This window comes from Acanthochromis polyacanthus, chromosome 17 (genome assembly GCF_021347895.1).
Source record: "Acanthochromis polyacanthus isolate Apoly-LR-REF ecotype Palm Island chromosome 17, KAUST_Apoly_ChrSc, whole genome shotgun sequence".
Taxonomy (NCBI): Eukaryota; Metazoa; Chordata; class Actinopteri; family Pomacentridae; genus Acanthochromis; species Acanthochromis polyacanthus.
This window is the reverse complement of record NC_067129.1, coordinates 15,180,651-15,203,947: the sequence shown is the minus strand read 5'-3', so window position 1 is coordinate 15,203,947 and position 23,297 is coordinate 15,180,651. Positions and strand designations below refer to the sequence as shown.

Sequence of the window (23,297 nt, the reverse complement as noted above, 5' to 3'; positions counted from 1 at the left end):
TGACTTTGCATTTCAAAATCATAGGAATGCTGATTTTATTTGTGTGAAATAAGGTATATTAGGGCTTGTAGATATTGACCAAAGCTATATTTATAGACATACACTGTCTTTCAGTATTTTTGTAGTATGTTTTTAAATGGATAATTCCCTTTTCATTAAAATGTCAAGCGGATTTAGTTCAAGCAATGTACTAATATTAAAAATGCGATGACATTTAATCGAGCACTGATGCTTTTGTCAGATTTTTAGACACAACAACACAACCACTTGGTATAAACAAGCAGGTACATGCAGTCATCGTGTTCAATCAGCAGCAATAATTATGCTTCACAGTTTGTCATTTACTATAAAGCAGTAAAATCCTAGAAAATACGTTGTTTCATATAAAATGGATTTTCAATCATATATCTCACAACTTACCTCTGTATGATGTGCACATTTTGAAAATATAAAAGATAGTCTTTACCGCACTATAAATGCATTTAAAGAACTGCTTTATTGTAGTCTCATTTATAATTTATGTCCCTCTGTGTCTATTAAGGCAAGAAAAACAAGGTGCGTGTCTACTACCTGGCGTGGCTGAGGAATAAGATCCTCCACAATGACCCTGAGGTGGAAAAGAAGCAAGGTTGGACCACAGTGGGGGAGATGGAGGGCTGCGTACACTACAAAGTGGGTGAGTGACAGACGATGGCTATTTATCACTGCTGTCTATTCCACTCCAGTCAAATTCTGATGAATGCATTCGGCACAGTGAATTATTAATTACAAGTGTCTAATGTCAGATGGCCTTGTGGTTGTTCTGTCTAGTGAAATATGAGAGGATAAAGTTCCTGGTGATTGCTTTGAAGAACGCGGTGGAAGTGTATGCTTGGGCGCCCAAACCTTATCACAAATTCATGGCCTTCAAGGTAAGTCTCCCCTTTCCTATGAGGTGGATTCGTTATGCAAGGCCAGTCAAGCAGAAGAGCATTCAAGTTTATTATCGGCTCACGCTCACTTTCTGCTTGCAAACCCCCTCCACCCCTTTCAACCAGTCTTTTGCAGACTTGCCACATAGGCCTGTCCTGGTTGACCTGACAGTGGAGGAAGGTCAGAGGTTGAAGGTCATCTATGGTTCTTGCGCTGGCTTCCATGCTATCGATGTGGACTCTGGAAACAACTATGACATTTATATCCCTGTTCATGTAAGTTTTATAACTGTCAGACAGCAGCGTTGTAGGAGGTATGAAACCTGCCGGAGCTTATTCCTTCTATTTTCATCTGAAACAGATCCAGAGTCATGTGACTCCACACGCGATCGTGTTCCTGCCCAGCTCAGATGGAATGGAGATGCTGCTGTGCTACGAGGACGAGGGCGTCTACGTCAACACCTATGGACGCATCATCAAGGACGTTGTCCTGCAGTGGGGCGAGATGCCCACTTCAGTTGGTACGATTCAAACCCAACAACGTGGACATAACTTACCGTACATAGTGTATCATATAGATAAACTTTAATTAGCTTGTCCAGTACTAATGTTACACTTTGCTCTCCAGCTCACATCTGCTCAAACCAGATCATGGGTTGGGGAGAAAAGGCCATTGAGATCCGCTCTGTGGAGACCGGTCACTTGGACGGTGTTTTCATGCACAAAAGAGCTCAGAGGCTGAAGTTCCTTTGTGAGCGAAATGACAAGGTAAGAGAGAGAAACACCTGCATGTAAATTTATGCAGGACAATAATATTAAGATCAGTATCGGAGACCTTTTTGCCAAGAGTTGCAGAGGATCTTCTTTGTATGCTAGAGTTAGTGTTTTTATTTTTATTGTTTGTGATGTTTTTGTAATGAAGAAGCAGTCAAATAAAGTTTAAAAAAAAAAGATGATCTGCATACCAGAACCTTTAAGGTGACATATTAACATGGTGTAACTTATTGTTACTTATTGTTTGTGAAACCAAAGTATGAGAATGTGAAGTTGTAATTTATCAAGGAGGTACTTGCTGGTCTGTTTCTTGGCTGGAAGTAGTGATTACCTAGTCTCCACTGGTTGCCTGGCAACTTCCCTAGGATAACAAGACTCCAGAAGTCATTGTGCTTCGCCAAGAAATGTTGCAACGTAACATGCTCAAGCTAAGCTATTCATCTACGAGATGTAGCTTCATATTTTGTGGACTGACATGAGACTGGAATCACTGCTGTCATTTAACTCTGAGGAGGAAAGTCGGTTGAGATTAGTGATTTCACTCTGTCTTTGTACAAAAGTTCCCACACAAATATATTATCAGTTGCTAAAATTGTCATATTTTTTTATTCCTTTTGAGATGATGTTATGTGCGTGTCCTCTGTGTTGTTTCTCAGGTGTTTTTCGCCTCAGTGCGGTCAGGAGGCAGCAGCCAGGTGTACTTCATGACCTTGAACAGAAACTGCATCATGAACTGGTGAAGGAACAGCTGCTCTGGTCAGTGTGTGGAACCCAGCAGGGGTTTAGAGAAGGAAGTGCATCCGAAATTCTCGCTAAAGCATGCACACAAATGTGAACATCGCTCTCTCTTTCTCTCCAGCTCACTCACACTCAAGCACTCAAGCTCCAAAGACAAACACACATACACTCTCTTGGACAAACACACACACACGCAAACAATCTCTAAATCCATTCCAGCCTACACTCCTTAAGATGCGGTTTTGACCGAGGCCCCCCAATTAAAATTCTCCCTGGAAACATCATGAAAAATTGCTGATGAGCTTCAAATGTTAAATACCATCTATTAATTTGTACTGTATATATTCTTGTCTTGATTTACTTTACTTGGTGGACCTGTGTTCAGTCGTAACTATTTAGTTCCTAATTGTGAAGTATGTTAACATTCCTTGATGGTTCTACAGTACATTTTGAGGAAGGCATTATTTACCAATACTGTATGTCAAAATGAAGCTGTAAATAGATAGCATCTGACACTTCGATCCGAATCATTTGCTGGCCTCATAAAGCCATCGTTCACAGGGACATCTGATAATACAATGCTGGAACGCCCATCCACAGTGGCTCGTGGACCCCAATTGTATTGGGGCTCTCACGGTTTCAGGGAGGCTTAAAGGAAAGATTTAGTACAAAGGGACAATAAAGTCAGGGCAAAGTAGCTTGTTTAAATATTTTTAGTTACCTACAGTAGACAGTAACCAGAAGCCCTGCTTTTACTGTTTTTCTGACCTAAATGGGCAACAGTGTTGTAACTCTTAACCATGACAGCTAAGCCTTGAATGCTTCAAAAGCAAAAAAGAAATTCAATTTAAAACGGAATAAACACTAAAATCAATCAGAAGTCTCATACATGTGCCGAATCAGCACAGTGAAATCTCCTGCTTTGCCTTTTTTATGGTTTAGGTGAAACCATTAATTATTTGTCTCATCAGGCTTGTATCTAAACTTTTTGTTTTCATAGATTTACAAAATACACAAATTTGATATTTATATGTAGTGATTCTGTATTGATATTAGCCTACTGGTATTCTTAATTTTACTGTAATTATATTGCCATTATATTGCAATATATATTATTCTTGTGGAGTCTTTGAAGAGGGGAATTAATGTATTTGGCTGTTAGTGTTGGTGACAGCTTTGGAGGAGAGAGAGGGGATGGGGATGTCGGTAAAGGAGGATGTTGGAGAAACGTGGAAGGAGGCGCGTTACCCTCTGACCACAGCGATCTACTCTACTGTATTATATTTTAGTTCTTAGGCTATTTCGTTAGCGTGGATCTTTTTGTGAGACGTGTTTGTCCAGGGAATTGCAGTAGAACAGCTCTCTGTGTGGTATAGTTCACATTTGTCTTGGGCCAGTAGAAAGATCTAACGTTTGGGGACCCACAGAGGACTCCATCTCATCAGGCACTTTGGAGAACGTGGCTGGAACTCACGAGACTTAATATATTTTATATCTATACATTCTGCCAAAGTTCACAGTGTATGTTGCAACAGGGGAACGGATTAAGGCCAAAGGAAGTACAGTTTAAATGACAACTTTAGAACTAAAGTAGAAACTATTCTCACTGATTACTAACCAGCGTTTTCCCTCTATATATAAATCCAAAATGTCAGCAGATTTTTTAACTAATATGATATCATGCTGTGTTAGCTCTTTGAGATGTTCTCTAGATCTAGACTTTTTCTTAGCAGTGAACAGACATTTCCCCTTCTCTCAGGGGAATTAAGTGTCTGCTTTGTTTCAGCAGCTGCACAAGAGAGATACTGTGTGCTCTCATACACCAGACAGTACGGTAGAAGTATGAGGCAGCTTAATCAGGAAGACGCTTGATGAATCAAGCTTTTTGTTCAGTGACTCACTCGGTTCACTGTGCTGCTGCAGCACTTTGGTACAAACAGGTGGACATTTTAAAGCCAAGATGGTTGTACTAACTCGTCTCTCAGCATGGAGAAATGTCTTATTTTTTCAAACAGAACAAAATGCATCTAATTTTTTGTTTGTGCATCTGCCAGTGTGAAAGGAAATTCTGAAGGGAAAGTTGGCTAGTGATCAGTGGGATGGTCTGCTGAAGCTTGCCCTTTAAGCTGAGGAGATATATTTTATACAGGCAAACGGAGAGCTATTAAGACTGCAGTATATGTTCAGGGCAGAGAGTAATTAATCAAATATATATGGAGATAGATGGATAGATGGTTAATTTTATGGTGAGATTATAAAACAAACTGTAAATGGGCATGGAAAGCACTTTCACTTCAGTAAACATACATTTACAAATATATCTCAAGCAGATACTTTGGTGTGCATGTAAGCCATTGAAATAGACTATATAGCACTGTATCAAAGTTGTTTTCCCCTTCAGAGAATGTGTTTTTATTCTTAAATATCTTTTATGTGCCATGACCTACATTTCAGATTCCTCAATTACAATCCACCAGGAGCTCTGGCACTCTTGCTTTTTATGGTCAAATCATAATTTTTTATCAATCTGCCATGTTTACAGTTTAAGCAGTGCCTTGGAGTTGGGAAGACGAGAGGTTTTTAGGAAGGGTTGTGAGCCCCCATGCCCCACCCCACCCCCCACCTCTATGTGTCTCTGTACTTGAAATCAAACGAAGAAGAGGCACTACTATATCTGCTCCCTCGTTCCAATTAACGTCTTGTGCCAGTTAAGTGCACTTAAGTCAAATCCAGAATATCCCTTAGATGGACTTGAAATGCTTTTTTGGCACCGAGTGTAACAGCCTAAAGTAATCAACAGGCGATAATCCGTGAAGAAAATTGCAATAACGAGTACATTGTCAATTAATCCAGTGTAACGTGTAAAAGATCTACTCACGGTGGGAGCCAGCATAGAGAAAAGCCATGTGTATGAAACATATTTGTAGAGAAAACATAGTTATTGTGCACAACGCGTCAAATTAAACTGTGTGTGACGTCTGCTCAGATAATGTAGGTTCATGCTGCAAAGATGAGGTAAGCGCTTATTCTTTAATGATTGTGTAATCTTGTAGTGAGGAGAGTAGCTTGATATATTCTGAGAAGCCTGTTTTATAAAATATGTAAATTAGTCTATATTGAGAAATAAAAGTGAATGTACATCTATGAGACAGATTTGTATTTATATAAAATGTGTACCACTCTATTAATCTAAGCACAACGTATTTTAAGGCGGAGAGATCAAAGCTATAATCGAGTGCAACGGGGAGATGGAAACTTTTTTTTTTTCCCCTCATTCTATCAGTTGTCGAACTTGTGGTTATGCAGGCAGTCAGCTGAGACATCTGTGTGTACGTGGACGGCGTCAAATGCTGCGGCGTTTCTGTGTCGTCGTGAAGAACGCATAAGTCTGTCTCATTACCACAAGAGTCAACTGTGGCTGTGGTTCAGACCCTTGTGGTATCTCACAGGTTGTGTTGGATCTGGCCTCTGGTGTAAATTGCCAACTCGGGGGTTGGCAGGCTGTTAATATTCTCAGGTGATGACAGGGATCATCATAAAGGCAGTGCGGCGGTGATATTACCTGATGGTCCTTGTAAGGTTATAGGCCCTTGGCTTTTGAAGTGTATTTAAAAAGGCATCCGTTAGCAAGTGAAAAGAGCATTGATCAGGTATGAGGAGAATATAGACAAGATAGACGAGCCAGAAATCATTTGGTGACAACTTAAACTTTATGTGGATAATGTATAAAGGTAATCCCACAGATTTTACACATCAAAGCGGATTTACAGGTGTTAAGCAGTAGTCACTTGAGTCTTGAGCTTTGGTTGTGGCTAGAGAAACAGGACAAAATCTAGCAAAAGGTTAGCAGCTACTAACATAACACACCTGAATCCTTCACCAAACTTGCATTGTAGGTGTAATTTTAGGTCTACAATAAGGCCAAAGAATCTATGGCTTAACAAAAGCATTCATTTTGAAACACATGTTGTGAGTTGAAAGCATAGCACTCTGAATAGCCTTAAAGATATACACCAAATTACTAGCAGAAGCCCACATATGTATTCTACATAACACTTTGATGTGTAAAGTCACAAATTTCAGAAAAGAAGTTGCAAAATGTTATGTAAGAATTGGCTGCGGTGCACAAGTTTCGTTGAACTACTTTGTTTAGAGGTGAATAAAATAAAACGTAGAACTGAAGTAAACAGGAAGGTGACAAATTAAAGGAAAAAACATCATAAAGTATCTTAGTAAGGTGTCGTGCCTCCAGAACAGCTTGAATGTGTGTCGACAGTGTTGATGATGGCAGTCTCGAGTGCTGTCTAATAATTCAGTGAGCCCTCATGCTCTATGGATGGGGACACGGTCATCACGGCAGTAAACGCTCCGATCACGATAGAAATGTTTCATCACAGGTGATCAGTCTCTGTAAGGATCAAGGGTTCAGGCTTTTCCTTTAATTTGTCATCTATCTGTACATAATTTTAAACCTCGTAAACATCAAGTCTTTTTGCAAAAACATCAAGCATCAGCTTTATTTAATCATACTGACTGCATGACTTGTGTTGACAGATGTTTTGGTGGTTTTTATGGGCAGATAAACTATTTGACTATTTACTAAAAACAACAATTTTAATTCTTGAGGCTCAACATCCTAGCTAACTATACTATGTCCAATATCTACATCTAACTGTTGGGTGCAGTAATATTGTATGTTATCAAACTGACATATCAAGCCAATCTAATTGAATATCAGGAGAAGAGTAGCAGTGGTTTCTGATTTCAAAAGCACCTTAAGATGTGAAAGTGGTATTTCATTTTAAAGACCTGAGCCTCACAACTCATTAGTTTTAGGGAAGACTTCTGGCTGTAAGGTCGAACAGATTTGATTTGATTCATCAGAAAGAGGCAACACTAAGTCGTGAGAGATGCTGACATTTCTTTTTTCTAAGCAATATAAGCATTTGAACAAATCCAAACCCTGATTGTCCGTCTCAGAGTGACTTGCAGGTAGTGATGCTTCAGTGGCCTTTGGCAGATTAAATGTCAGCTGGTTTGTGTGTCACAGAAATCATTCTCTGCTTTTCCTTTTTGTTTGTAATCACAAAAAAATAACCGCTTCTCTCTTGTCAGTTTAACACAATCACCGGTTGGGATGCTTGTTATAATAATTTGATCCCAGAAACTGCCTTTCTGAACTCCTAAGTATCGATAAATGAATGATAGATAGTATTGTCACGAGGCGGTCTTCTCATAGGTTGTATCTCTAATCAATAGCGTGCGAATGGATTAGCAGCTGTAGCTGGGAGCGAGGCAGATCAAACTTGGGGAGCTTGAAGACGACGTGGATCTTTGGACAGACCTACAATATCTATTATTCTTTTTCAATAATGTTTTATTTTTAAAGACAGTTAACATCTTTGCAATGTTTTAGTGTGCGCGCGCGTCTGTGTTACTTGTGAGAGGTTAACTCCAGATTGTATTTCATAGACTGATAAACTTTAAACTTTCAAAAGATTGTGTTGAATGAATTCATGTCTTAATACAGATTGTTTGAAAAATAAAATACCTTGATCTCACATGTATTAACTGTCTTTCTTTGCATTACAGTACATATGGATGCAGTGATTAGTTCTAAAATGCTCATTTTTATGCTTCATAATCCAGGCAGTGAACAGAGTGAAAGTGTACTTCAGTGTTTAACCACAACGTGGTGCTAAAATCTTCCTGAACCTCTTGTTCAGGTCACTTCATCCATGTTACAATATGAAGCCACGGCTCAGTTATCGTTTACACTTGACATAAAGCACTTCTTATTTTTCACAGGCTTTCACAGGCTATATAAATAAATAGACTGAAGGAATGAGGTGTGTTGTTGATGCTTCTTTAGGATACAGTAAACCTCATTCTCATTTTGAGTCAAAAATGCAGAATGAGCTCCATCTCCCCCTGGTGGCCGGAGACAAAGACAAAAAATGCACAACGCACAAAAATAAATGTTAAACTGAGCCATAGTGTTGTTGAAATCGCACTTACTTTAATCTCTGGTTGTGTCTAATATAATTTTTAAATGAAAGTTCATTACAGATAAAGATTTTTCTAATATACTTTTTCTCCTTTGCACTAAAACATCGGAAAAACTTAGACTTAATGTTACTTCTCGGTAATTATGCTATAAGTTTACTGGTCTGGCCCCTTTGAGATCAAACTCGGCCGTATGCGGCCCCTGGGCCAAAATGAGTTTGACACACCTGCTATAATACACTCTAAATTTTATGTAAACCTCATTTAAATAGTTTCATGTCTTTTTTGTGTCCTATAAAAGAGACTCTTCGTCAAAATCACCATTTTCCTGTTAATTTTTTTTTACTTATAAAAAGTGTTTTTTCTAGCGACACGAGCAGACAATATGACCTTATATGTACCATTGATTTTATCCCCGTGTGTGAATAAGATGATATGCTCCTGTTGAAAGAGTGTGAAGCAAAGAGACCACAACAGCTGGCAGGAGAGGCTATTATTTATTAATATTATGTACAATTATACCATGGTAATGTCCAGATAATACAGTGACAAAGTCAAAGTATGAATACTGGCTCCTGCCTATTAAAATGTGTCTTATAATGCTTTTTTATTTTTCACCTTCTTAATCTCAGATTGTTTTCAGTTAATTTAACTGCATCAATATTCTCTATTAATAAGTGTATCTGAGGCACACAGGGAGAATATGAATAAGTGTAAAAAACAATAAGCAAAATAAAACGAAAGACTGCGAAGAAGAGATGTACTGAGTTCGGGGGTACATGTCTAGAAAACGGTGACTACATGATGTTTTGAACCAGAAGAAAAACAAGAGTTGATATTTTCCTTGGGATCAGTCGATCATCGGTCCGTCCTGTCTGTCAGTGATTTCTTTCTCTATTTTTTTATTATTATTTTTTTTGTTTTCAGTGTTAAGGGACTCACACGATTCTTCCTTCACAATAAAATTGCTGAGATATGATACGGAGACAAAAATAGTACAGAAAAAATTTTGTCTGAAGCGCATTTTGGACTTCATTGTAAACAAAGACAGAATTGTCCAATAATGTCTTCTCCCCTGCTTAACTTGAGGAGCAGTGTCTCTCAGGAAAAGTGTGTGTATGTGTGTGTGTGTGTGTGTGTGTGTGTGTGTGTGTGTGTGTGTGTGTGTGTGTGTGTGTGTGTGTTTATGAGTGTGTTAGATGTGTTAAAAGGCTTCAGGTAACAGTGGTGTTTGTGTTTTTATTTGAGCAGCTGAAGATCCAGCTGTATTTGGTCACATTTAGACATTTTACAGATTGTGTGTGTGTGTGTGTGTGTGTGTGTGTACTGTAGCCTTGCTGCTGTGCATTTAGATCAGCTGTAGGTAGTGTGGACGTGTGTTCCTTGTCCTGTATATGTGTGTATTTATGTGTGTGAATTTGTGTGTGTAAACTCATACCTAAGTCATATAGTATATTATGTACAGTACGATGTTGTAGTTTGTCTGTTGAATCTTACATACAGTGTGAATACAGGGTGCAAACTGTGTCCCGACATGGGAGTGGTGTGTGTGTCTGTTGTGTGTGTGTATGTTTGTGTGTTTGCTGTTTATGTGGCATGGCTCAGTTCCAGATCTTAAGGAAGCTGTCCCAGGACCCGGTGCACACCGCCATGCCGTCATCCGTCACACCCAGACAGCTCACACGATTGTCATGGCCGGCCAGGACTCCTACAGGAGGGATGAGGACAAACAAAAGGCGACTTGTTACTGTGAGATGTTTTGCGTATTTTCTCTGTACACGCCTCTGAAACCTCTTTGAAATACACAGACCCACTTTTTCACTTTTGGCTTGTAAAACGTGGTGGACTGTGTGTGTTGTTAGTTTTTTATCCAGTAGGACTTGTGGCGCTGGCTTTGCTTCCTCAAAAATGCATCACATGCAAAGTTAACATTTAACCCTCATGTTGTCCTGCAGGTCAAAATTGACCCATTTTAAAGTTTGAAAATGTGGAAAAGAAATATATTTTTACTGTGAAACTTGTGATGTCCACATTTTCAACATTTTTGGGAAATCTTTGAACATTTTTTGGTGGAAAAAAAATGTTTAAGAACATTAAAAAAAATAAATTCAGTGGATTTTGGTTGATTTTTATGTCAATGTTCTTAAAGAAAATATTACAACTTTTACTGATATATATGTAATCACTTTAAGTATTATTAGGATTTTTTGGAAGATTTTTATTCATTTTTTGAAAATATTTACAGAATTTTCTTGCCAAATTTGGGGGATTTTTTAAAATATATTTTTAAGGGAAACTTTTAAGGAATTATTGGTCCCACATATGGGGCAACGTTTTAAATGTTTTTTATTTTGTAAAATAAATAATCAAAGAAATTCTGCTTGATTTATTTATTTGTTTGTGATTCATGGCATATTCACTGTGTCACTCTACACAGAAGACATTTTCGAGTTTTCTGTACTTCCAGCTTTGGTTGTGCCGTTTCCATAGAGGTGCAGGATTTTATAATACGATGAAAAATTATCCCACAGTTCACAGGATCAGACCAACAATTGGTAAACTACTGCTTTCTCTCCACCCACCTGCTCTGTCTCCCTTCATGGCGTCCCAGATGTTGCAGTTAAAGTCGTCGTAACCGGCCAGCAGCAAACGGCCGGAGCGGGAGAAAGCCACGGAGGTGATGCCACAGATGATGTTGTCATGGCAGTAGAGGCTGAGCTCCTGATCTGCACGCAGGTCAAACAGCCTGCAGGTGGCGTCGTCAGAGCCTGTGGCGAAGGCGCTGCCATTGGGAAAGAACTGGGAGGGACGAGCAAAGGAAGACAGATGAGAAGCAGGAAGCTGGATCACAGTTTAACCCTCCTGCTGTCTTCATTTACAGGCACCAAAAAATATTGCTTCTTTGTCTGAAAAAAAATCCAAAAGTGCAACAAAAATTCCCCAGATTTCTGAAAATTTGCAAAACCTTCAAGAAGAAAATTCAAATATTTCCTTAAAGGTTTCCCTTAAAAGTTTTATTTTAAAAAATTCCCCAAATTTGGCAAGAAAATTCTTGTAAATATTTTCAAAAAATTTGTAAAAATCTTTCAAAAAATCCGAAAAATATCTAAAGTGATTCCATATATATCAGTAAAACTTCTAACATTTTCTTTAAGAACGTTCACAAAAAATCATTTTTGTGAATGTTCTTAAGAAACATTTTTAACATTTATTTTTTTCCACCAAAAAAATGTTCCAAAATTTCCCAAAATGTTGAAAATGTGGACATCAGAAGTTTCACTGTGAAAATATTTTTTTTTCACATTTTCAAACTTTAAAACGGGTCAATTTGACCCACAGGACAGCACGAGGGCTAAACAAGATAGCTACACCAAAGGCACTCTAAATACGAGGAGCTAAACAAGTGATTCCGTTGAGAAGAGGAGCTCACTCCTTTCTTACACATCGTAAAATGACAGAAAACTGTTCTGTGTCTCTGCTCTTGCATTGAATCTGAGCAGTCTGAGAGATTTTCTCTGTGTTTTAACAGTAAATAGCCTGTGTGATGCACAGATCAGTCAGGATGTCCAGATATGGTGTTAATTGATAATCTTGTTAATCCTGTAGCGTGCTACCAGTTTAAATCCTCCCAAAGCTGTGGACAAGACAGCATGACATCACTGAGACAAATCCTGGAGCTACTCTGTTGGTAATGTATTAGACTAAACACAGGAAGGGGGGGGGGGTTGCCACTTCACACTACAGCTAGTCAAAACCTGGGAAATGTATTTGAGTGATGTGTCATAAAATAATGCTGTAGCAAGCATGTCTGGAGTATCCTGTGTGGGTCGAGCTACAAGGCACTTTCCATTAGATTTTTAATGCAGATTCTTGTAGTCTCCTGAATAGCTAACTCGTGCCCTGATCACACTCACACAGATAGCGTTGATGTCCGACTCATGGCCGGTGAAGGTCTGCCGGCACATGCTGTCCCTGATGTCCCACAGTTTGACCGAAGCGTCGCAGGCTCCCGACACGAAGGTGCGGAGGTCAGGGGACAGGGACAGGCTCATGACATCGCCGCTGTGACCCGAGAAAACCGTGGTCTGCTGACTCGTCTCGATGTCCCACAGTGCACTGAGGGGCAGAGAGCACAGAGTTCGTCGGCATCGATCGGCTCAGGGGGACAGTGTTTGCGCTGCTCGGCCATGTTTTGATCCGTGGGACTCACCATGTGGTGTCTCCTGAACTCGTGATGATTTGATTGTCGTCAATGAAACGGCAACACGACAAGTAACCTGAGAACAGAGAGCTCAGAGAGTTGGAGGAGACTGAAGCAAACTGAGCAACACTTACATACTAAAGGTGATTTGCACGTTTAAATTAGGTGATAGAGTGGAACCAAGTAGACATGTAAACAGAACTACTATTAAAAGTGTATATGAAATATAAAAACATAAGGGTAATGGCAATACTTCTCACAAATAAGTCTCACAAATGATAAAATAGCTGTATTGTTAATTCACTAAACCCTAAATTTATTGCTTTTGCATCTTTATTACAAAATGCTGCTGTCCCTTAAAGCCTTCATTTGATACAATTCTAGTGTCTTTACAGAAGAATATACGTCAGTTAAATCATTGTAATACGTCTGAGGCTGCATTAGTAGCTTAAACCTCCTGTTGTCCTCATTTATGGGCACCAAAAAATATTGTTTGCTTGTCTGAAGAAAATCCAAAAATTCAGCAAAAAAAATCTCCAAATTTCTGCAAAATTTGCAAAACCCTCAGGAAGAAAATTCCAATAATTCCTTACAAGTTTCCCCTAAAAGTTTTATTTAAAAAAAAAAAAGATCCCCCGAATTTGGCAAGAAAATTCTTGTAAATATTTCCAAAAAATTAGTAAAAATCTTCCCAAAAAATCCTAAAAAATATCTAAAGTGATTCCATATATATCAGTAAAACTTCTAATATTTTCCTTAAGAACATTTATAAAAAAAATCAACCAAAACTAGCAAAATTTGCTGAATTTTGGTTGATTTTTTTTTTTTGGTGAATATTCTTAGGAAACATTTTTAACATTTCTTTTTTCAACCAAGAAATGTTCAAGGATTTTCCAGAAATGCTGAAAATGTGGACACCAGAAGTTTCACTGTGAAAATATTTTTTTTCTCCACATTTTCAAACTTTAAAACGGGTCAATTTTGACCCGCAGGACGACACGAGGGTTAAAGCCAACTGTGCAGGTCAAAATCTGTAAAGGAGACCAATCAAAACCACAACAGTGCAGAGTTTCAATTATCAACAGCTAAAGAGTGTAGTAGACATGTGTCATCTCCACAGGAAATTACATTCATGCATTGGAGAACTCTTCATATTAAGTGTGTTCTCTGTTGGGCATTCTTGGGTAGATTCTAAATCTACCTTTTCCCCAGTTAAAGTGCCTTGTCTATGTTAAACAAAAAGCCACAAACCAGTGGTGTCAAATATAACATCTGCTAATTCTTGTCATGATGCTAAACCAAAGGAGAAATTGTGTTAAAACTAATAACATCCGGCAGCTACAGCATCACAAATCGGGAGTCTCACACACAGGAGCTGACGTCTCAGCTCATTAAGGCTGTGTTACCCTGCAATTAATTAACCACGTAAATGAAATCTTCATTGTTCTGAGGTTTGGGAGCGGGCCTTTCCCACGAGGCGGGCGACTGCTGCACGCTCGTCTAAAACGTCTTGTCAGTTCGATTAGCAGGGAGAGCGGAAACGCAAAAACAGAAGGCAGTGGAGGTGGTGACGTTCTCTCACCTGTGTGGCCAGGTAGTTCCCTGCTGACCCTGACGTTGCCTTCGCGCGTCTTCAAGCAGTAGATGGAGCAGATGTTGTCAAGTCCTCCGCAGGCCACGTAGTTCCCAGAGGGAGCGTATGCACAGGTCATTACCCAGGAGGAGCGCAGGGGGATGGCGTGGATCTGAAAAGGGAAAGGGCATTCAGAAACAGCAGGATGAATCCCAGAGCATTAAATGGGTCACAGTGAAAATCCAAAGCTAATACCACCGTACGTGTTACAATAAGTATAGTGAGTGATGCAAAGCTGTGTTGAGTCAGTCACACTTTACTTCTACTTCCAGTTCAGACAAGGTGTCGAGCTGAAAAACGCTACATGAGAGGGTTCTTTTCTCTAACTTTACCTTGTTAGTGGTGTAGCTGTCCCAGATGATCAGTTTTCCATCTTGAGAGGCACTAACCAGAAGCCTGCAGGGACAAAAAATAAAAACATTTCAAACATGTGTTTATGTGCAGTGTATATCTGAGCACGAGAGATGTCTTTGCTATTTGAGTCACCTAAAACTCCTTTCATCACAGTGTGCCCCAAACCTGTTGGATTTAGTTCGGTGAAAACTCAGAGATGGCACGATATCACAAGTTCTGGGTGAAAATCAGTTGTTTTAGTGGCATAAATCGGTAGTGACTGAGCCAGACAGATCTTACAGGACCATAACTCAAACTGAGGTGTTGCAGAATCTCCTTTTTCTCCTGCAGGGCAAATTGTTGTAGGCCCAATAGTCCGTTTTTTGGTTACTTGATTGATCATTTGCTTGACTGCCATGTATTAGTACACCACAGGGACTCACAGATATATACCGTTCAAAAGTTTGGGGTCACCCAGGCAATTGCATGTTTTCCATGAAAAGTCACACTTTTATTCTTGTGCTAACATAATTGCACAAGGGTTTTCTAATCATCAATTAGCCTTTCAACACCATTAGCTAGCACAATGTAGCATTAGAACACAGGAGTGATGGTTGCTGGAAATGTTCCTCTGTACCCCTATGGAGATATTCCATTAAAAATCAGCCATTTCCAGCTAGAATAGTCATTTACCTCATTAACGATGTCTAGACTACATTTCTGATTCATGTTATCTTCATTGAATAATACTGATTTTCTTTCAAAAATACGGACATTTCTAAGTGAGCCCAAACTTTTAACGGTAGTGTATTATAAGCTTTACATGTAAACCTTGAGCGACTGAGGAAAAATCTTGAACAGCTATTGAAAGTTGGACTTTTTTTGATTGTTGATATTAAAATGCCATAAAGGTAGGAATGTAACTCCAATTCTGTGAGGTTCATCCAGATATATGTAGTAGATTTTTCCTTTGGTTCAGCTAGCAGGACAGAAGACACTCTAACTGACCAGACTCTTTACAGACATGCTAGCTGCAGTACGAGGCGATGCGTAGATGCATTGATGCTTTGAACTAAATTCTAACACACCGGAGTTGAAATGTTGTGGTAGGCAGGTATAATGTTCACCATCTTAGTTTAGCATGTTAGCATGCTAGCATTTGCTAATTAGCTTTGACAATTAGCATAGTTGGCAGTGCCAGATGAAGAGTTAAGTGATTGCCAGAGTTGTTACAGTTCATCCAAAAGGGGTGCGTCCAAATTTTACTGCAATCCGAGACATTTAAAATATCGTGATGGCACAAAAACAAGATTCCAGTACAGCATATTTTTATAAGATTGCACTCAGGAATAATTTAACTTAAAATGTCCCTTTTCTCCTGGTTGATGCAACATTGGTTTTAGGGACATTTGTTAACATATCTACATCTACTTGTAACTCCATCATACAATAGATGAAGTGAAATACATCATCCCGTGTAGTTTTATGTATGGAGACAAACCGCTCAGCTGTTTGTTTTCCCTGGATCCACTTCAGTCAAACCTGCCATGTTGAATTTTAGTGGCATACAGCAAAAGCAAAGTAAAAGGCTTCTTCATTAAGATGAGATAGTACAGACTCACCTTGAGTCGGAGCCCCAGTGCATGGCGTAGATCTTGGCGAGGTGGCCGCGGAGGGTGCGTCTTGTTCGCATCTGGATCCGCCCCACAGGATCCAGACCAGCAGTTATCTGAGTCAGAGAGGAGAGGTCAACCGAAGATTCAGGTTTAAATAAATTCAATTGGTTTTGCTAACAATTAGGTGTATGATGGAAGTTTACAAGGAAAAGGGAACAATATGGCAGTGAATAACCCAAGAGCAGCTAATGTCATGCCAAATGTGACAATATGAATAAATGCAAATGTAAAAATTAATTTAGAAATAGTTGATCTCTTTGTAGCTTTAAGGCCAAGATGAGTTGAGATGAACATTGTGTAAGATTTTAGAAATGATTTAAAGCAGTTATCCTGCTTTATCAGAGCAAGCCAACAAAAGTCTTGAATAAGTAATTTAAAACCATCAAATTCAGTTAAAGATCTTACTATCAGTTGCCATACTGATGCAGTATTTAAACTTAAAGCCCCAAAATGACATTTTTCTCACCACTTCTTACATTCAGTGCCACTTACCTGTGTCAGGGTTGAGTCTCCACATGCTTTCCTGGCATCCTAATGGACACAAAATCACATGGACAGAAATCAGACATGACACAGTAAGTTAAAATGTCGGCATTATAAACCTAAAGATGATCTTTCTAACTCACTCTGATCTGGTTCCTAAGCTGCTCGGCCTCCTGACGAAGCTGCTCCAGCTCACTCATTTTGAATTTGTCCAAGCTGTCACCTGCAAAAGTTGGTCGGGGCATAAATTTAAATATCAGCCACTGATTTACATAAAAACATCATCTCAAATGTAGTAAAATGACTGCCAGTGTGGATTAGCATAGGTTCATGCTCTCATAAACCCATAATCCAGGGGTCCACTTTCATCAAAAACGAATCAATTAGGTGAAAGTACTGTTTGCCTCCGATTTGGGGAAATAAATAATAAAACTAGAGGACACATTTTAATCTCTGAGGTTTACTGACGCCATAGTGAGAAAAAAAAACATGTAATCTGTTTATGGCTGTGCAAATAAACCCGGTTTAACTGAGGAGAATCGTCTATAATGACTGAGCTGAGCTGCAGTGAGTGAACGCTGCCTTTAAACGCTGAGCAGGTCAGTCAAAGTTAAAGCTGGACACGGTCATCCTTCATCTGAGCCACTGGGCTTTTAATTAACCAAGAATAGAAGGAGTTTCTCCAAAATTAGACATCCACAGAGCGTGGATGTCCGGGCTCTGGGTACCTGGGGTCACGCTCACTGCATGTCACGTCATTGCATTCAGCAGGAAGCAGTGTTTCCTGCTCCTGACAGCAGCACAGTTACACATTCAAACAGTCTCCAGAACAGGCAGCAGCCAGTATTTGCATTCGTGGAGCAATTCAAATCCACGATAACGCTCCACGGCAAACATGCAGTACAGTACACGGTGTAAAAGGGAGAGCAATTAGCTACAGTAGACCACTGTTCCCTGGAGGGACCTGCGACCAGATGGATCACACAGCACTAATGGAAGCCAAAAGGGGTGTATCATGGGTCTCAGTCTCCTGGCACAGCTGCTCATTTAGCCAATGAGGAGAAGAAAAGCTGAGGGTGGGGGGGACAGCAAGGGAGGCTGAGGCATCAGAGATCAGGCCTGGATAGGTCCAACCAGATGCTCAGATGCATGCTTCTTTCTTTTTTTTTGCAGGTTCAAGAGCATCAAACCGGATGATTTGTCATGCCACGGAGTAAAAGAGGAATGAAAGCCACCTAGCAGCAGACAAGAGGCGTCATGGAGCACAGTGAGCAGCATTTTTCGGTGCTATAACAGCCTCTCAGTGCATGTTTTATAACACAAGGAGACACAGGGACTGGCCCCACCCCTTTGGATGCACATCTGATGTGTAACTACACCAACATGGCATGGCTACAGCTGCAGCTGGAGGACAGAGCTGAGCCTCCAACCACACACTGCACTGTGGATGCAGGCCTGTAGCAGCAGAAAGCATGCAGCAGGGGACAGGTAGAAAAGCGCCAACCATTTTTTTTTTTAACTCAACTGTGTGCCGCATTTACAGGCTGAAATCACAAGAGCGGGCCCCCTCGATTACAAGCATATTGATCAGCACACATGCAGGCCTCCACCACATCTCGTTTTGAGCTGCTAAAATGCGGATGTAGCTACACTTCATTGGGTGAAAATGATGCCATGAATGCGCACATCATCCCCCAGCCATCTTACACTGAGCCACGGCTGCTGTCAGGGCTGGATAACGGGGTGGCTACCTGTTAATCCTCCCGATGATCTGCTGCTGTCGGTCCAAAAAAGAAAAAAGAAACAAAAAAGGATAAAAATGAAAACAGCGTCCCCCTAAAAAAAATCCCGATCAGGATCTCACTGAATGTCTTTTCCACTCATGTAAAAAAAAAAAGATCCACCGATGAGGCTCAGTCCTTCAGTAAACAGGCAAACGGAGGAGGAGGGCTACACACATTTCCATTTCTCTGCTTTTCCTGGAAAAAAAAGAGGAGATGAAATCTCTTGCTGCTGCTGCCGTTTCCTCCTCTGCGTAAAAAGCTTCGCCCTCCTTTTTTTCACGCCCTACAAGTTAACAGGAACATCTTTGTCCGACGCTGCGTAAAACAACAAACACATTTGGCCCCGGCTCGGTCCCCGGCCCGCATCAAGGATCGTCCATTAAACACTGTTCAGCCCGTTTTACTCCGAGTCTTCGTGACGTGATCCTCGTTTCCTTCCTCTCTGTGGTCTCCTCCTCCTCCTCCTCCTCCTCCTCCTCCCTCCGCCGACACTTCATCAGGACAGCCGCCTCCGACCCACCGACCAGCTACTAACACAAATCTGCATCATGTGGAGAAAAAGAAGATCAGAAATGAAGAAGCTGACCTGCAAAAACATCGATCAGCTGTTTGTTGTTTTTTTTAATCTTGTGCAACTAGAGGCGGCCCTGTCGGTTCCTGTTTCTTTCTCTGAGTGTCATCGATCAGAAACATCAGAAACACGCGAGTTTTACAGGATCCTCAAAATGAAGCATGTTGGAACCACACCCATCTCCTATAGTGACCCTCAGCAGACTACTGCAGCCTCACATGGACACACTGGATGGAGTCAACAGATCACTGTGGCCGCCCAATTCAGAAACTTCCAGAGAAAACCACAATCCCCCTCCTGATCATTAGATATAGCCAGTTTTCTTTTTGTTTTTTGAGGTCTTCTGCTAGATCAGAGCGCCCTGGATCATGTGTAAATAGCACCGAAAAAAATATTGGTGGAAGGAAAACTAAAGAAATAGATTCGAGCTGTTTTGATGCAACGTTTTAGGAAGTATAAAACCCCCACAAACATTCAACTTAAGGGAATATTTCTGAAAGGTTTCTGTTTGCTCGTTCCTCAAGAAAACGAACTGTAATCCTCAGGGAACCTTCTCAGAACATTCAGGGAACATTCAAGTAACCTTTAGGGAACTTTCCTTGTCAGTGAAGAAGGTTATAAAATCCATAAAAACAAGGTTACCGTTTGCTGGTTTCCTGAGCAAACAAACAGTAATCCTCAGGGAACATTCTAGGAACATTCAGGGAACATTCAAGTAACCGCTAGGGAACTTTCCTTGTCAGGGAAGAAGGTCTTAAATAAATCCATGAAAAGAATGTTACTGTTTGCAGGTTATCTGAGCCAACAATTTCCCCCCAGTAATTTAGATAACATTAACAGAATATTCCCTGAAGGTTCTGAAAACAGTAATCCTCAGGGAACCTTCAGGAAACATTCAGGGAACACAAATAGTAACCTTCAGGGAACCTTCCTTGTCAGTGAAGAAAGTTAGAAAAATCCATAAAAGGTTACTGTTTGCTTGTTCCCTAAGCAAACCAACAGTAATCCTCAGAGAACATTCCCTGAAGGTTCGACCAAACGGTAAGCTTCAGGCAGCCTTTAGGGAACATTTCTTGAAGGTTCCTATTTGCAAACAATGTCTAAAGGTTCTCTAAAGAATACCGTCTGTTGGATTATAGACCTCTATGTTTTTATACTATATACGACTATATATATGGCTGCATGACAGCTACATGAAGGGTGATGCACTCGTTTAAACTAAAAATTAATACTTTTTCTCTAACATGTGAATGTGTAAGAATATGACTAGCACAGTGGCCTTGCTAAACTTTGAACAGCGTTGAAATTATTTTATTGGTAGAAAAAAAAGTGCTTTTTAGGAATTTTGATGTAACATATTTGACAATACAAAACAGTAAATGCAAAGCTTCAAGTAAACATTACTTGAAGGTTTCTATTTGCTCGTTTCCTCAAAAACAAACGGTAACCTTCAGGGAATCTTCAGGAAACATTCTCTGAAGGTTTGGCAAACGGTAATCTTCAGGGAACTTTTAACGAACCTTCTATGAAGGTTACTGTTTGCTGGTGCTCCCAGCAAACAAACAGTAATCTTCAGAGTTTAAGCATTCTCTAAATGTTACTATCTGCTATTTACACATACCAACTTCTTTTTTCCTGTTTCCTGTTTATATGAAGAATTTTGTACAAGTTTGAAGAAAAACTAACAAATGCTCTTCCAGTAACATGAACATGTAGGAGCAGGAGTAGTAGAGTGGTCTGGCTCATCTTTAAATAGCTTTGAGAAATTATGACTAGTAGGAGGAAAACAAAATAAGTGAATTTCAGCTAATTTGATGAAACATTTCCGACAACACAGAATCTCTGCAAACAATAACAGTGTTCCTGCTGTTTGATGATTTGACATTATTTTTACGTTGGAAATTTTAATATCATAGATATTAAAGCCACAGTAAAGTTATAACTTTGGCTCGGAGTCATTGAATATATAAATTAATTGTTAATAATCAAACTATTTAAAAAATCTGGCCTAATTTCTGTATGTACTAATTAACATTTATGTTTGTGTTGCAGTGGAAGTCACATTTTGAAAATCAAGTAAATCTTAATCCTAACTAACAGGTTTGTGTTGACTGTTAAAAAGAATGGACAGAATTTATTAAAATTTTACATTCTGCACCTACATTTTTGTTCAGTATAGTTTTAAGTATCTCTCCACTAAAAATGCGTCTTATTTGTTGGATAATTCCACAAATGTGAAGTATACTTACATTATATTAATCCACATTTTTGGTCAGTGATCAGTGTAATGGTTTACCAGACCAGCAGGGATTATGGGTCAAAAAAAAAAAAGAGAGAGATATTATATAGTAGATCATTTGTGCATGTGTAGTTGGAGCACAGAGCCTCGTAAACCATTTTTGATTAGATTGTGACGAGCTGATGGTGCAGCAGTACAGTCTCCCAGAACAGCTGCTGCATGACATTTTACAGTCAGTAGACACACTGTAAGATGCACAGCATCATCTTATGAGAAGCTGTTCATACTTCACATCCACATACATGCATATATACTGCTGCTAAGCACTTGACACACGCACACACACACACATAGACACACACACATATACACTGTCGTGCAGAATGAGTATGTGCAAGCAAAATCTTTAATTTTGGGCTAAACAGCTTCTCATGCAATCCCCATAGTAATCCTCTTGTTCATTTTTAGTCCTGGTTTGCTTTCCTGGAGCAGAATGATGTGCAGTTAAGCCCAATATTATTAATACCATGACAGATTTTGATTTGTGGTATAGAAGCTTGCATTTCCCAACAAATCCGCAATAATTTAAAGAGGCATGTAGAGCTGTGGACATTGTATTTGCAGTAAAATGTATTTTCCAACAGAAATGGGCAAAACTAACATTTACATAACATTTCTGTTCTTTTTGTCATTTCCATCCAGAAATTCATCATCAATCAAAATGTGGCATTAAAATGAATAACTTTGAGCTTAACTGTGTGTATATATGACATGCTCTATATTTATAGTTATTTTAACCCTCCTGTTGTCCTCATTTATGGCACCAAAAAACATTGTTCTCTTGTCTGAAAAAAATCCAAAAATTCAGCAAAACATTCCCCAATTTTATAAAAATAAAAATCACAAAATCTTTAGGAAGAAAATTCCTTAAAAGTTTCCTTTAAATGTTTTATTTTTCAAAAAAAAATCCCCGAATTTGGCAAGAAATTATTATTTTTTAATATTTTCAAAAAATGAATAAAAATCTTCCAAAAATCCTAAAAATATCTAAAGTGATTCCATACATATTAGTGAAAGTTCTAATATTTTCTTTAACCCTCGTGTTGTCCTATGGGTCAAAATTAACCTGGTTTAAAGTTTGAAAATGTGGAAAAAAAAAAAAAAATTTTCACAGTGAAATGTCTGATGTCCACGTTTTCAACATTTTAGGAAAACCTGGAACAGTTTTTGGTGGAAAAAAAATGTTAAAAATGTTTCTTTAAGAACATTCCGAAAAAAAATCAACCAAAATCCAGTGAAATTTACTGGATTTTGGTTGATTTTTACGTAAATGTTCTTAAAGAAAATATTAAAAGTTTTACTGATATATATATATATATATATATATATATATATATATATATATATATATATACATATATATATACATATGTAATCACTTTAAGTATTTTTAGAATTTTTGGGAAGATTTTTACTAATTTTTTGAAAATATTTACAAGAATGTTCTTGCCAAATTTGGGGGATTTTAAAAAAAAAATTTTCAGGGAAGCTTTTCAGGAATTATTGGAATTTTCTTCCTGAAGATTTTGAAAATTTTTAGAAATTTGGGAATTTTTTTGCAGAATTTTTTAATTTTTTACAGACAATGAAACAATATTTTTTTGATGCCCGTAAATGAGGACAACAGGAGGGTTAAGAACATTCAGGGACAAAATCAACCAAAATCCAGATTTTTTTCTGAGTGTTCTTAAATAAACACTTTTTTAACATTTCTTTTTCTTTTTAATGTTTAAAAATTTCTCAAAAATGTTGAATATGTGGAAGTTTTCACAGTGAAAATATTTTTTCCCCACATTTTCAAATTTTGAAGCGATTTGACCCGCAATATGGCATGAGGGTGAATTTCCCTTCTTCCATTTCTATTATCATAATGAAAACCTTGCTTGAC

General features: G+C 38.9%; 2 protein-coding genes across 5 annotated transcripts in view; one reads left to right on the top strand and one right to left on the bottom strand.

Annotated features, from left to right (window-relative positions):
• The window catches only part of mink1 (misshapen-like kinase 1), a 32,410-nt gene extending 24,426 nt beyond the window's left edge, over positions 1-7,984 (top strand). For all 3 annotated transcript variants that reach the window (XM_051937626.1, XM_051937625.1, XM_022188692.2), the window contains 6 exons: positions 542-676; positions 811-911; positions 1,038-1,187; positions 1,273-1,432; positions 1,540-1,679; positions 2,342-7,984. In XM_051937626.1, the coding sequence (XP_051793586.1) occupies positions 542-676; positions 811-911; positions 1,038-1,187; positions 1,273-1,432; positions 1,540-1,679; positions 2,342-2,425 (770 nt within the window). In that variant the 3' untranslated portion in view covers positions 2,426-7,984. The remainder of the gene's footprint in view (positions 1-541; positions 677-810; positions 912-1,037; positions 1,188-1,272; positions 1,433-1,539; positions 1,680-2,341) is intronic.
• Positions 7,985-8,907: 923 nt separating this feature from the next.
• gnb2 (guanine nucleotide binding protein (G protein), beta polypeptide 2) lies at positions 8,908-19,006 on the bottom strand. 2 transcript variants are annotated; one of them, XM_022188700.2, is made up of 10 exons: positions 18,463-19,006; positions 16,899-16,978; positions 16,765-16,803; positions 16,219-16,325; positions 14,596-14,659; positions 14,213-14,375; positions 12,640-12,706; positions 12,344-12,545; positions 11,012-11,228; positions 8,908-10,137 (listed from the first exon to the last, which is right to left on the bottom strand). In XM_022188700.2, the coding sequence occupies exons 2-10, from the start codon at positions 16,953-16,955 to the stop codon at positions 10,031-10,033; spliced, it is 1,023 nt and encodes a 340-aa protein (XP_022044392.1). In that variant the 5' UTR covers positions 16,956-16,978; positions 18,463-19,006; the 3' UTR covers positions 8,908-10,030. The 2 variants fall into 2 exon arrangements, with proteins under 2 accessions (XP_022044392.1, XP_051793590.1); XM_051937630.1 differs by having other exon boundaries at positions 18,507-19,005.
• Positions 19,007-23,297: the final 4,291 nt, after the last annotated feature.